The 14,118-nt window shown below is 63.1% G+C and overlaps 3 protein-coding genes across 4 annotated transcripts in view; 1 reads left to right on the top strand and 2 right to left on the bottom strand.

The window, feature by feature from the left end:
- SNPH (syntaphilin) overlaps nucleotides 1-19 on the top strand; it is an 11,203-nt gene extending 11,184 nt beyond the window's left edge. The window contains exon 6 of the mRNA XM_019472992.1: nucleotides 11-19. Within this exon, the coding sequence (XP_019328537.1) occupies nucleotides 11-19 (9 nt within the window). The remainder of the gene's footprint in view (nucleotides 1-10) is intronic.
- A 327-nt stretch (nucleotides 20-346) lies between these two features.
- Nucleotides 347-2,305, bottom strand: SDCBP2 (syndecan binding protein 2). Its single transcript, XM_019473002.1, has 7 exons — nucleotides 2,252-2,305; nucleotides 2,049-2,124; nucleotides 1,686-1,789; nucleotides 1,332-1,493; nucleotides 836-1,011; nucleotides 599-770; nucleotides 347-442 (listed from the first exon to the last, which is right to left on the bottom strand). The coding sequence occupies exons 1-7, from the start codon at nucleotides 2,303-2,305 to the stop codon at nucleotides 347-349; spliced, it is 840 nt and encodes a 279-aa protein (XP_019328547.1).
- A 3,396-nt stretch (nucleotides 2,306-5,701) lies between these two features.
- FKBP1A (FK506 binding protein 1A) lies at nucleotides 5,702-8,743 on the bottom strand. 2 transcript variants are annotated; one of them, XM_009282741.2, is made up of 4 exons: nucleotides 8,495-8,743; nucleotides 7,919-8,031; nucleotides 7,017-7,169; nucleotides 5,702-6,428 (listed from the first exon to the last, which is right to left on the bottom strand). In XM_009282741.2, exons 1-3 carry the CDS (start codon nucleotides 8,712-8,714, stop codon nucleotides 7,041-7,043), a joined length of 462 nt encoding a protein of 153 aa, XP_009281016.1. In that variant the 5' UTR covers nucleotides 8,715-8,743; the 3' UTR covers nucleotides 5,702-6,428; nucleotides 7,017-7,040. The 2 variants fall into 2 exon arrangements, with proteins under 2 accessions (XP_009281016.1, XP_009281015.1); XM_009282740.2 differs by having other exon boundaries at nucleotides 6,279-6,431.
- Nucleotides 8,744-14,118: the final 5,375 nt, after the last annotated feature.

The raw sequence follows: 14,118 nt of genomic DNA, 5'->3' as shown, positions 1-14,118 counted from the left end.
CACCCACCAGCCTCTCTAGGGATGAGGGGTTTTGTGCTGAAACAGCTTCTTCTGGGGATGCTGCGGGAGTACCTTCAGTGGCCCCTCCAAGCTTCCAGGAGCACGTGCAGACTTGGCCACGGGGGCTACCCACGCCGGCGTCGGCCCCCCGGGATGGCAGCGATCGCGTCAGAGGTGACAGGCGACAGGCGCTCAGCGGGGGGGGGCCCCCTCGGGGGGCACCGTGGGGCCATGGCGGGGTGGGGGTGGGCACCGCGGCCCCAGTCTCACCGTGAGCCCGGGGGCCCCCTCGGGGGGCACCGTGGGGCCATGGCGGGGTGGGGGTGGGCACCGCGGCCCCATGGTCTCACCGTTTGCCCATGTGCTCGTAGATCACGGTGGGGATGATGGTCAGTGTGATCACGTTCCCGGCCCCTGCCAGCACCTCCGTGAGCTGCTTATCCTGCGGGAGAGAACATGTGGGTCCCATGGGGTGCCCAGCTCTGCCCACCATCCCACGGCGGCCCCTTCCGGCTCTGGCCCCCGCTCCCCACCCCCCCAGCCGGATCCTGGGCACCCCTGGGTGCGTTTTGCACCACCGATTGTGCACAGCCCCTACCTTCATGCCGATGACGTTCTGGCCGTTCACCTCGCAGATGTAGTGGTGGGTGAGGAGGCCGTTGCGGGCAGCAGAGCTGTCCTTGGCCAGCGACACAATTTTCCCCTTCTTGACCACGATGCCAACGTGGCCGCTGCTGTCCTTGTGCACAGTGACGGTGCGCTGGAAAGGCCTGCGGGGAGAGCGCGGTCAGCGCCGGCACCGCCGCCGGCATCACCTGCCCACCTGCCTGCTTACCTGTCCCGCACCACCATGATGATTTTCTCTGGGGACGCCTTCTTCAGCACCCGCTGCGCCTTGTCGCTGCTCCAGCCCGTGCAGTTCTTGCCGTCGATCTGCAGGATCTGGTCACCGAAGCGCAGCCCCACCAGTGCTGCTGGCGAGTTGGCCTTCACCAGCTGCACGAAGATGCCCTGGGGACATCAGGGGAGAGATGGCACGGGGACTGAGCAGCCGTACCATGCCACGCTGTGCCACGCTGCACCATGCCGTGCTGTACCGCGCCATGCCATAGCATGCTGCATCCTGCTGTGCTGCACCGTGGCATGCTTTGCCCATTTAATGCCACACGTTGCTGTGCCATGATGCACCGTGCCATGTCATGCTGCGCTGTACTGTCATGCTTATGCCATGCCATGCTGCACCATGCCATGCCATGCTGCACCACGCCGTGCTGTGCCATGCCACACCGTGCCATGCCGTGCACAGCCCCATGCCAGCCCAGCCCCCTCACCTGGTCGACGTTTTTCAGCTGCAGCCCTGTCTTGCCCCGCTCGTCCTTGCAGAGGTGGATCTCCCGCACGCCCGGCTTGATCTCTGCCCGGCGCAGTCCCGTGTTGTTCCAGCTCAGAGGGGCGACCAGCTGGCCCGGGGGGGGCCCAGTGGGGGTCAGTGCCTGTGATGGAGCTGGGGGTCAGCGGGGCCAGCAGGGGCACGGGGCCCTGTGCATATCAGCCCTCGGAGGGATGCTGCATCCCTTCCCTGGGCAGGATGCGGCCCCAGAGGGACCCCCCCCTCAGCAGTGATGCTGTGGCACGGGGGGGAGCCCTGCGCAGGGCAGGCAAGAACCACCAGCCCAGACACTTACAGTGCTGCCTTCCGGGAGCAGGTTCTTCTGGATCTCTTCGCTGGAGAGAGCGAGCCCCATGTAGTTCTCCAGCTCGGCCAGGTTGGGGTACAGCACGGGCGGCGCTGCGGGACACACCGAGGGTGGCCTCAGCTCGTGGGGTCTCCACCCCACAGCCATTGCCTTCACCCCCGGGAGCCCCCTGGGACCATGGGCCAGCAACCGGCACAAAGGACATGGCAGGGGATGGGCCAGGGGAAAGAAACCCCCAAATCCCATCCCCTACCCATGCACTGAGCAACTAAGACCACCCCCACGGTGAGCATCGTTCCCCTGTCCCCAGACAGCCCCTCGACAGGGAGAGCTGATTGCAACCCATGTTACCAGTGCCCGAGATGAGCTTCGGCTTCTCCGTGACCACCGTCGTGGCAGGGGTCCTCACCCCGGCAGCTGCCTGCGCCTGCCAAGAGACAGGGTTTGCTCGAGGCTGTGCCCCCCAGCTCTGGGGACCCTCCAAGGGCAGGACCCCACAAGGACCCATTGGGGTCTGCTCACCCCCCCCATAACGCCGCTGCGCTGACACTGACTTGCAAGATCTGGTGGCCCTTCATGTCCTCCAGGGAGGGGTAGAGCGTCGCCATCGCTGCTGCTGTGGCCGTGCCTGGGGACGGGGATGGGCCAATTCAGGGCCGGGGTGCTTCTCCCCGAGCATCCCTCCCAGCCCGCATGCCTGGCTCCGTGTGCCGGAGACGGGATGTCACCCGTGGCCTCCGGTGTGACTCAGGGCCATGTCACCGGAGCCACCGCCTCCGCCACTTCCCGGCAGCTGGTACACGGGCGGCCGTGTGCTGGGCACGGGCACCCCGGGCATCACTTGGCTGGCGGCAGGTCCCAGTCCTGGCGCCCGCCCGCCCGCCGGGGCCATTCCAGCATCGCCCAGACATGGGAGTGGGATGTCCCACGGGAACAGCCCCCCCGACTGCTCCTCGCTTGCCTTTAAATGCCCACCAGTCCCCTCCATCCCCCAATGCACCCCGCGTTGTGCCCATGGCGAAGCCGTGCCGTCCAGCCCAGCTCCCTGGCGCCGTGTGCCCTGAAACGCATCGCCCAAACCCCAGAGTGCAGCGGCCAAATCCAGACCCAGCTCCGAGCCCCGTGGAAACCGGGCAGGATCCGTCCCGCAGCCCGGGGACTGCAGCATCCCCCTGCCCGGCAGCAGCATCCCTGGATGGGCAAGACCCCCAGACCCCAGCCCCAGCTCCCTCGGACTCACCTGCCAATAGCTCCCGGCTCCTGCGTGCCGTCCTCTGACCGACCCTGGGCTTTTATAGCTGTGCCCGGCCCAGGGAGGGGCCAGACAGCCTCAGCTGAGTGCCACCCCCGCCAGGTAGGGCACAGGTGAGGAAGAGGAAGGTGAAGCCAAAGCCGCACAGGGCCCTGGCACCGCAAGGATGGGGATGGGGACAGGGATTGGGAGGGCTTTCTGTGGGTTCGGGCATCCTGGGGGAGCAGGGGTGGGGCTGTGCTCCCCTGCTAGCCACCATCGTGGCTTCCCCTCCCACTGCATTGCCACCCCTGGGTGCCACCACCGGCACACAGCTTGGCCCCACCACAGCCCTTATGCCCCAGCCCAGGCCACCACGGCTCGGTGCCCCAGTTTGGGGACCAAGGGCACTGCCGGGGGGGGGAAGCGGGGGGCCCCACCGTGAGCAGCCCCACGTGGGCGAGCGGCTTCTGCTCACACCTTGCTGCCCGGGCGCGTGGGGCTGACGCAGCCGTGACCGGGACACCATGTCCCACACCCTTCCAGCCATCACCGGTGGCCCCGGGGCACGGGCCAGGCGTGACAGCCCCGTGGGAGTCCCGCGCCACAGGTGGAAAAATTGAGTGAGCACGGAGCTCGCCTGAGTCAGGGCACGGGGTGGACCCGGGCGTCCCACTGCCATGGGACATCGCCGCATCACCCTGGGATCCAGCCTTCCAGCACCCACCTGCAACATCCCGCTGCCAGCACCGGAGATGCCACGGGCCACCATGTCCCCAGGAGCCGGGGAGTGTGGTCCTGCGGGCACCCAGCTGGGCCCGGAGCCAGTGGCACCAGCCCAGGACCTCGCCGGCGCGGAGCCAGCCGAGCAGCAGCCGGGCACGTCCCAGCTCCCTGCGCCTCCGCTCCTGCGTGCCAGGCCAGGAGGAAGCATTTTATTTACTGGTGTTATTTTTAGCCTGACGGTGCCCAGCTGCCTCAGCCAGCCCAGGACGAGAGCGGCTCGACCGCTGATAAACATGGCCAGGAGCAGGGAGATGTCCTACAGCAGCCAGAGGAGGATGGTTCCCGGGGGGGTCTGTGCCTGCCCCAAAACCCTCATCCCCACCGAACCGGAGCTGGAAGGACCTGCACCCCATCTGCACTTGTGGGTGCTGCAGGGGCTGCGTGCCCAGGGCTCCGAGGGCACCGGGCTCCCCCCAGCCTCGTGCCAGCCCTGGCTTATCTCCAGCCAGAAGCCACGGCACCGCCTGGCACTGGTTAATAATTAAATCAAAAAGCTTCGCAGGAAGAGAAACCCAAGCTCGCCTTGAGTTTCCGCCTAGAAGTGGTTGCAGCGAAGGGCAGAGCGTGATGCTGGTGCCCCAGCAGCTCCCTGTTCTGCTTAATTGAGTAGCAATTAAGGGTAGTACTAATATCTGCACAGCGTGGCCCTGACCCCCCATGACCCTGTGCAAGCGTTGGTGTTCCCAAATGGGGTGCTGGAGGGCCCAGCCCAGAGCCCCACGGCCGCTGTTCCCTCCAGCGCCTTCCCCAGCCTCCCCAGACCCCCCATTAAACGCAAACTTTGCTCCCAACAAACCCACTCAGGAGCCGGGACTCGACACGTGTTATCGATCACAGCCGCGTTATCGATCGTGGCAAATGGAGCAAAGGCCGTTTGCGGAGGAGCCGGGTGCTGGCACACAGCGGTGCCCAAGCAGTGCCTACGCCATGAGCCACGCAACGTTCGCCAGCCGCCACTGGAAATGTCGGAGCTGCAGCAGCAAAGACCAGAAGCAGGGGACTCGCCCGCCGACCAGGCGCGGTGGGGGATCACTAAGAAAGGCACTGAAAAAAAAAAACCCAAGAGGCTTTTCAGGTCCACGGTGATCTGACCTGCAAATGCCGGCTGCTGGATGTGCCATGTCGCACGTTGCAATGTCCAGCCTCCAGAGAGGACCGAAATAAATACATAGAGAGGTATCGATATGCTTCTCCAGAGCTGGAGGGACCCTGGGAGCACGTGTTCGTCTGCCCTTCGTGCTCCCAGTCCAGGCTGAGTCACAGCCGCAACGGCGAGAGGCTGTGGGAGCAATGCTTGATAGGTTATGGTAAGGCAATTAATTATGCAAATTCCACTAGGCCACCGTCACCTTCCCGCAGAGCCCAGCGAGCCCCAGGCGTCCCTCTGTGCTCCCAGGGCCAAGCATCCAAGCCTCACCCCAAAGCAAGCCAGCACAGCCAGAGGCCGGCCCTTCCTGCTGCCACAGCACCCCAACAAGCCCAGCACAGCACCCTGGCACAGCACCCACAGCACCCCGAGAGCCTGGCACAGCACCCACTGCGCCCCGTGAGCCCGGCACGGCACCCGCTGTGCTGAGCAACAGACAGGCGAGGGAAAAACCTCCAAGACACAGGGTTGAGAAAAGCCAGCATAAAGCGTTTTTATTGCAATAATAAAACTTGATACCTTTATGCGGTGGAGAAGGAAGTGAACGGCGGCAATTTCTCTTACCAAATCACTAGGCAGGGCGGAGGGAGGGAGGGGGCAGATAGGACAGCAGCGGGGGAAGCTACGCATCGTATGAGACCAGACAAGCGGCGATGACCAGCATCAGGTGTCAGGAGAGAACGGTCAGGTGTGCTCAGACCGGAGACAACTGGGGTCTGATGTTTCCTTTCCAGGAGGGAGAGAGGGGACAGGGGCGTTTTCTTTGGGCTGACTCCCCACCAGCCCCGCCACCTCCCCTGTAGACAGCACCTTCCGTTTGTCTGCTCTTTTCCTTTTTCTTTAAAGAAAGCTCAATGTAAGCTACTGAATTTTCAGGGTGTGGTGGAGCTCTGATGGACCCGTCTCCACATAAAATCCAAAAGCGGGATGGGGGGGGGGGGGGGGAGGGTGGGGAAGGAAGGTCCACCGTGAGATGGCAGAGTGAAGCAGGGGCAGAGCAGCCCCCCCTTCCCGGGAGCAAACCCACGGTGCCCGCAGTGATGCTGCGCCCTCCCCGGGGAGCAGGGAAAAGACACGCTGCTCCCTCGCTGCCCTGGTTCCAGGCAGGGTACCTACACACAATCCTAGCGCTACTTTGCTCTCCGCATCCATTCAGCCTCGACAGCCTCACTCTGCTATGGCTTTTGCAGCAGCAGCAATTTCTGGTTTGAAAACACCATAGAGATCTGCACCAAAACAAGTAACTAACGGGTTTCCTTTTGTTCAAATGACTCCTATCTAAGGTCAGCCCATCTGCGTGCTACTGGTAAAACGTAGTCTACACCTGGAACAAAAATAAGATTAAGAACTTGACCCAAAAAGAGTTGAGGTTTACGGCGTATAGTTTAAAAAGACATAAAAACACAATACAAGGAGGAAGAGTCAGACGCAAAGCTTAGTGACCAAAGGCATTCAATCAAGGTGTAAGGTTATACAATGAGTGTAGTGGACTATCAGGAAAAGCTCCGTACAAAGTCATGTGCACTCTTCTTGAAGCTGAGATTCTGGATTCCTCCATGTGCCAAACCTGCTGGGAGAGAGGAGAGGCAGCGTGACAAAGCCGCCCGCCCGCCCGCCGCCTGCAGAGGAAACCCGACAGAGGAGGGAGCGCGCTCACCAAACGGCCACCTCATCGCCAACCGCACGGTTCGCTCAGAGCAGAAGTCAAGCCCCGATTACAGAGGGGAAGCACAGCCCCATCCTGCCTGCACCGCAGGGCCCACAGACCCCAGAGCACAGCCCCATCCTGCCTGCACTGCCAGACCCATGCACCGGCTGCAAGAGAGGCATGAAGGGGGAGCAGGCAGCCAAGCCCCGCAGTGCAGCAACGCAACGCAAGGAACCCGAGGCACGGTCAGCCGTCACCGCAATGCCTCCATGGCATGAACCCTCTCTGCCAGGCTGGGTACTCTGCTTGCACCACCGTGGTGATCCCCAGCTCACCAGCCTCCCGAGAGCGACTTCTACCCACAGCCAGAAACCTGCCCTATCCTTCTCATACCCCCCACTGCCATCACCTCCATCCCACCTCCCCACGCTAGCCTGAGACAAAAGATGAGGGCCTTGAGTCGCCCCCAAGCCACAACACTCCCCGCCGGCAGCTGCCCCTCCTTACCCAAGGACAGGGTGCTGGGACAGATCATTCCAATTTCATGAGCTCCACGTCAAAAATTAGAGTGGCGTTTGGTGGGATGATCCCTGGGTGGCCAGTAGAGCCATAGGCGTAATCTGGGGAGATGGTCATCTTTGCCCGCTGACCAACGCTCATCTGGGGGCAGGGAAAGAAACACAGGGATGTCAGGAGATGGGCACAATCACCGGGTGAGTGACAGCAAGAGGGACACAGACATGTCCCCACTCCTTTCCCTACACTGAGCAAGAGCAAGGACCCAGGCTGGATAAACCGGAGGGGACAGAAGAGGAATGGGAAGAACATCAGAAGAGAAAGGCAGGCAGCACGGGCTGGAAAAGAAGCAGGGCTTGAGATGTCCTTCACACAAGCGAAGGCAGGGAATGCCACGCCATTCCCTACAGCCACCGGCACCCTTGTGCCGCGCTGCCTCGCGTCCCCAGCGGCACATGGAGCTGGCCGCAGTCATGCACGCAGGAGCTGAAGCTGTGCTGTGCCCACCAGCCCTCCCTCCGCGTGGGCTTTGCAGCCCGGGAGCCATCTCCGCTCGGAGCAGGAGGCTTGAGCGCTCCCCGCCACGTTCGTTCAGAGCTGACTCAGTAGAGAAATGTCACCGCTGAGTCACCAACGTGCTGTAGGTGTTCCTGGGGCCCGGCCCTGCTCCATTCCTGCCATCTGGCAGGTGGCAATGCAGAAGGTGATATTCACACCCACACCTCCCAGCGCTGTGGGGGCGGAGGGGTGGAAAACACAGGGGAATAAAATAAAAAAAATAAAATAAGAGAACAAGCTGCACACAGTGATTTCTGCCCACGCTGCAGCTCCCCAGGCGCACAGCTCTGCACAGCCCTGCAAGGGAGACCGCGAGGCGGAGAAGCACCGGGCACCTGAGCGACTCCTTCCTCCCAGCCGCGGATCACCTCCTGCTTGCCCATCACGAACTTGAACGGCTTGTTCCTGTCGCGGGAGGAATCAAACTTCTTCCCATCCTCCAGCATACCTGGGGAGAGAGGGAGGGAGATGATGGTGACACAGTGACAGCGCCACACACACCTGCGTGAAACAGGCTGTGACCTGGCAGCCTGAGCGGGTGACAGTCACCCCTGGGAAAGCTCACATGGCCCTGAGTCAGAGATGTTTCTCAGCTCAGCCTCCTTTCCCCTGGGGAAACACCTGCACGGGGCGGCCTGGAGGGGAAAAACCCCCGCCAGCACCCCCCAGGGCATCATCCAGCCTGGCAGGAGCAGCCCTGGGGCAGGGCAGGATTGTTCCTGCTCCTGGCTGCTTCGACCCAGAGAGAAGAGCTCCTCTGGGCCGGGACCGAGGACAGACGAGGAGAGCAGATGGAGGGCTGGGGGGGAGAACCTTCCCCACCTCACAGCACCGCTGCCAGCCGTTTTGCAGGCAGCAGGATCAGGCATGGCGCTTCCCATCCCACCAGCAACACACCTCCCACTCCTCACCACAGGCAGGCTTCCATCCTTGGGCACCCAAAACAGACTTAGGGCTCCGGTGCCCCATCTCGGCTGCTGCCGGCCTCCAGCCCCTCCCCGTGTCCAGCTGCATCCTGCTGGTCTTCAGCCAAATCACTCCTGTACCCAGGAATGACGACGGGGAGAGGCAGCACCAAGCACTGAACACACATGCCCAGGGCAGCCCCCGTTCCCCCGGCACAGGCTGCATGGTGAGGGCTGAGCGAGGCTGATATCCCCAGGACTAAATATAACTCCCCAACACGAGCAAAGGAGGAATTTCCTCCCCTCCCTTGCTCCCTGCCTGACCTTCTTGGGGAATCTCAGAGCTGGAGCTGCCTTATACGAGCAGCAACTCTGCTGGCCCGTGGAGTTGCTGCTCCTATAAGGCAGCTCCGGCTCCACATTAACAGAGCCAGCACCACATGCGATAAAAATGATAATAAACTCTCCTGCAAATGCTCCTCACTTCACTGCCCAAAAACCTGTTTTCTTGGCTGGAAACAGCTCTATAGTCTTGCAAAACCAAACTTGTCCAGCAACGCATGGGGTAGAGTGATTTCCCTTCACCAGGGCACTGCCCACGGGCAAGAGAAAATGCATCTGTGCAAAAGATGAGTCAGGGCATCTCAGCCCCGGTTCGGAACGTGACGGCAGCCACAGCGAACGGCACGCAGACACGGGCAGTCGTGGTGACAGGAGGCACTGAACAGAAAGAAAGGAATGGGAAAAACTACATCACCTTTGCAGGGGCAACGAGCACCGAAACCTCTGGGCTGCAGGAAGATGCAGGGGGTAGGGGCCAGCAGCCCCACGTTTCAGTCAGGGAGTGGAATTAAGCTTTTAATTTCACAGAAAGGAAAAATCCCCCCTCCAGGGCTCTGAGCATCAGCACCAGCTCAGCTGGTCAGGCCGCAGCCCTGGACTTTGGAATAGTAAATCTGGAGTTTTCTTGTTTCCTCCTTCCAGGATAAACCTCTTGTTGCCGAACCTGCTTCCAGCCCTGTCTGGCACTGCTCCCTGCTCCTGTCCGCTGGCCTTCCTCCCGCCCGGCGGGGACGCTGGCAGCAGGGACACGGGGCAGGCCATGCCGGCTGGCACAGGCAGCGCCGCTTGGCCGCGACACGAGCTGACCCTGAGCTCAGCTCTGAGCCCTCGGGCATCACAACGAGCCGGGGTGGCTGCAGAAGGACAGAGGGGACAGCTCGTGCCTGCCACCCTTCTCCCTGGGCACCCGCAGAGGAAAAAAAACCAGGGGCCACGCAGCACAACCCCCCTGGCTTGTCACGGCAAACAGGGACCTGTGGAATACTTGCGGGGCACCCGCTGCCTGCAGAAGTGCATCCCGTTCAATGCCCCGGCCAGGGGAACATAAAGGCACCATCAGCGGCACAAGAGACGCTGCAGACCTCACGAAGGAGCAGACGGCACTGCCCGCCCCTGAGCTCACCTGTCCGAATCCAGTCTTGGGGAAGCGTTTCGGAGCGGGCAGCACCCTGGCTGCAGGAGAGAGGGATTAACGGACTAAGCTGGTTGCAGGGGGATCAATCACTCGGGCTGCCCCCGGCCCAGGAAGGTGCAGGTCGCACACGGGAGCTCATCCCTGCTCCCTGGCACGGGGCTGCCACGCTCCCCCCACCACACCAGCGGGGAAAACAAAGAGGCTCTGATGCTTCGGAGACAGCATCTTCATCTCAGGCACTTCCGCTGCCCGCAAGGCTCCCAGGAGATTTCTCCAGCCCTGGACAAGTATGAGCAACCATTTCGTCATCCCTGCCATCCCCGAGCAAGGAGATAACAAGATCTTAAAGCTATTACAGAGGCAAAGCATCCCCTGGCAGGAGCAGTTGCCCCACCAGAGCCCCAGGAGCAGCAGCCAGCCCCCGGCACACCCTGGCTCGCCGCAGCCCCCGGCAGGGCTCCTTGCTTGCCACCACCAGTCCCGCGAGGAGGGCAGAGCCCACGGAGGTGGGTTACAGAGACCCACCTGCCCCAGCTCCCACACAGAAAGATTTGACCCTCCTGGAGATCTCAGCTGGACATCGGGGGTGGGGGGGTCTCAGGGGAACCACAGCGAGGAAGAGCACGAAGCTCTGTGGCCGGGGCTGCAGCAGTCGTGGGACGGAGCAGGGGGCTCTGGAGAGCAGCCCCAGCTCCGGACGGGCAGGCAGCACGGCCTTGCCAGGTCTCTGCCACACTTGGCAGGCAGCAGCCGGGAGACGCCGGCTGCAACGTGCGACTTGGCTCCGGTCCCCCCTGGGCGGGCAGAGGCGGTGGAGAGCGGCGCTGGAGCAGGCAGGCAGAGGCAGCCTCTGAGATAAACCTGCAGGTTTAGGTTTTGCCGGGGGGGGGGGGGGGAAGAGCCCCACCCACACCCCCTCCATCCCCTCTGGCCTGGGGTACCAATCCTCGGCACAGCCATTGCCCAGGGGCTCCTGCACGGAGCCGGCTTCCCGAGGAGAGGTAGGGAAAGACCGGAGCAGTGGGGTAGGCACCTCTGCTCCAGCCGGAGGAAGGGACAGAATGGGAAACCCTTCCCGAAAGCCCTGGGATACCCGGCATGCTCCAAGCCCCTGCGTCAGGACAGGGCTGCCCAGCTGAGGACAAATCCTGCCTCCACCAGCAACCTCTGCCAGACGCTTTAGAACGCAGGGCCCGAGCTGCCTGCACCAGCGCTTCCCATCACTCAGCCTACCCCCGTCGCCACCCGCAGCTGGATGCGGGAGGGGGCTCTGCCCACCGTTTGCCGTGGCCTGGCAGGAGAGAGGACCCCCAGTGCAGGCAGGGAAGGGGTGCTTCAGCAGAAGGCGCTGAGCTCCTACAACCCACCGATGGGCAGTTGCACGCCTCAGTAGGAAACGTCTTGCAACTGCAGAGCGTTTGCTGCTGCTGTGTGAGCGTGGCAGCACCCAGACGCAGCAGGGAGAGCACCACCGCGCCAGGTGCCGTGCAGACAACAGGAACGAGCTGATAGCCGAGGCTGCGCCCAGCCTGTGCAGCAATGCACGGGTGCTGGGGAAGGACGGCGGTCCCCTCTGCGCTATCCCGCCGGAGAAAGCCAGTTTTCTCTAGTATTCCTCCCCGCATTTCCGCCCCTTGCTCCAAACCCACCTCCCTCCGAGACACAACAAGCTGGGCATGCTTTGCCACTCGGGCAAAGCCGTTTCACCAAGCCAAGTCAGACTCGCTCCCGTCCCGGCGCTCCCCAGCACGACCATGGGCCCCCATTTCCCCTCCAAAAGCACGGTGGGGTGGCTGCGGTCTCCCCACACTCTCCGCAGCCCCCGTGCACTCAGACGGCAGCTCCCCCTTGCACCAGCTCTCTTCACTCCCCAGCCCGCTCCTGGGGAACACAATACTCAGCCCCAGCACCACTCTGGGGCACCACGGGAGCCCCAACTGCATCAGTACAGCATCCCACTCTGCCCTGGCTCCCGCCGCAGCAGCCAGACCCAGGGGGGCTCAGGTCTGCTGGCCCCCAACCTGCACCCCTCCTCCCCATCGACTTGCTCCTAGGCAACCCTCCCTCCCCACACCAGTTGCTGCAAGCAGTCCCGAACACATCGGGGAACTTTATCCTTGATTTAGTTTCTTTAAGAGCCCTTTGTAGCAGATTTCACGTCAAAGGCTGTTTCGGACGCCCCGCCGCGCGAGCTCTCCAGCAGCGCTCCCCCTGCTCCCCATGGGCTGCAGGAACAACCTCCCGCAAAGAGCGGGGACCCGGGACCGAAGGAGGGAGAAGGGTCCAATTCCCCCAGCTCCCCCCACACGCCTCCACCTCCGCAATCCCAGCGCGAGCAACCGGCATCTCCCAAGCAGGCGGCCTGGAGGATGCTCTGCTCTCTGCCTCCTTCCCCAGCGCTGCCCTCCCGCACCAGGGCCGTCTGTCCGGCCCGACCCTCGCCCCTGGGATGAAATGGCTGCTCTTGGGGGGGCCAGGCCCCACGGAGCAGGGGCTTGGGCACAGACAGAAGAAGCGGCAGCCACGGCACGGCTGACCAAGCTGGCTCCCCACGCTCCCTCATCCTTGGGTCACCGGGTTTTTTTTCCAAAGTGGTTTTTAACCGAATCACTGCGCATCCGTAACCCAGCGCAGGGAGAGCTGACTCGCCACATACCCATCGCAGCACACCACGGGTTGGATCTCCCCAGCGCCAGCAGGTTTCTGCACGGGTGCAAAGGGCAGCTGGGGACGGAGCTGACACAGGGCTCTGGAAGGAGCCTCAGAGCACGGCACCTCCCGCACCGCGCTCTGCCGCCATCCTCGATGCTGCTCCGGGATCGGCAAGCGCCGTAACGGGGCCGGGGAATCAAACGTTTTTAACGTTTGCTGAGACCCAAGCCCCGCTCTGGCCTCTCTCGCAGGGCAGGCTGCAGGGAGCCACACTGCCGACGCAGGCAGCTTTCAGCAACGAAAACGGCATCAGGGCCTGAAGGTGTTTGATTTCTGCTGCCTGCCGAGGCGGGGGGGGGCAGAAGCTGCCTGCAGAGGGAACTGGGGCGATAAAGGACAAAAGGAGACAATAATAACAAACAAACAAAAAAAAGGAAATTAGAGAACCGCTCCCACGCGCAGCGGATCGCTGCTGCTGGGGAGGGTCCGTCAGGAGCAAGACACCGCACAGCACTTTGCCCGAAGCACCGGGATGTGGGGATGGGAAGCTGGTGACCCGCGAGCAGCTCTGCCGGGGCTGGGGCCGGAGCCGGGAAGAGCGGCAGAGCTCCGGCAGCACCGCGGGAGGGGAGAGACGGCGCCGGGAGCCGGGAGGGAGGGCTGAGGGCTGGCCCACCGGGAGCCTGCCTGCCAGCCTCCCTTTGTTCACCGGCGGAGGAAACAGGGCGGCCGGGGGAGACCGAGCCGCTTCCTCTCCCTCCTGATGAGGGAATGGGAAGGACGGGGGAGACAGAGGAGCAGCAGATGGGCTGGATGCCCGCCGAGCCCTCCCGGCAGCCCGGGCTGCCCGGGCCCCGCTCCGCAGAGAGGGGCACCCTCGGCCCCCCACTGTGGGCAAGGAGAGGGCGGAAAGTGCTGGGGCGGGAAGAAGAATTGGTTATTAGCAGAAAGAGCCACAAATGGGTCAACTCGTTTTTACCCTGGAGCACAGCAGCCACCCCGATGAGCCGGAGCTGTTCGAAAGGCGACCGAGGGGGAGAGGAGACCCCCCCAGGGCAACCCCCAAAGCATTTTTCGGAGTCCCCAGGTTGGTTTCTTTCCCCCGCAAGCTCACAGAAGGCTGCTGGAGGACACCGTGCAGAGTATGACCCTCTCTGGCTGTCAGGGCAGCCCCTCATCGAAATACTACGCCCAAACCCCAAACAGCACCCCAAACAGCACCCTGCGTTACCCAAACCGGGGTCCCCCCGTGGGACCTGTGCCCCACACTGCCCGGCCTTAAAAACGTCCCAGGGTGGGCTGCAGGTCTGGGTCTGCCCCATGGGCACCCCTGGTGTCACCCCCACGAGGGAGAAGGGGCTGGGGCAGCAGGGACGGCACCAGGGGTGCAGGGACCCTGCTCCAACACAGCGAACCCCGAAGCTCCCGGGGGGCTGACTCGCTACCAGCCGGGGGGACACCGGTGTCCCGTGGGAGCACCCAGCGTGGGGGCTGTCGGCTC

This window comes from Aptenodytes forsteri, unplaced genomic scaffold (genome assembly GCF_000699145.1).
Source record: "Aptenodytes forsteri isolate BGI_AS27 unplaced genomic scaffold, ASM69914v1 Scaffold422, whole genome shotgun sequence".
Lineage (NCBI taxonomy): Eukaryota > Metazoa > Chordata > Aves > Sphenisciformes > Spheniscidae > Aptenodytes > Aptenodytes forsteri.
Note: the sequence above shows the minus strand (reverse complement) of the source record. Positions and strands in the feature narration are given on the sequence as shown.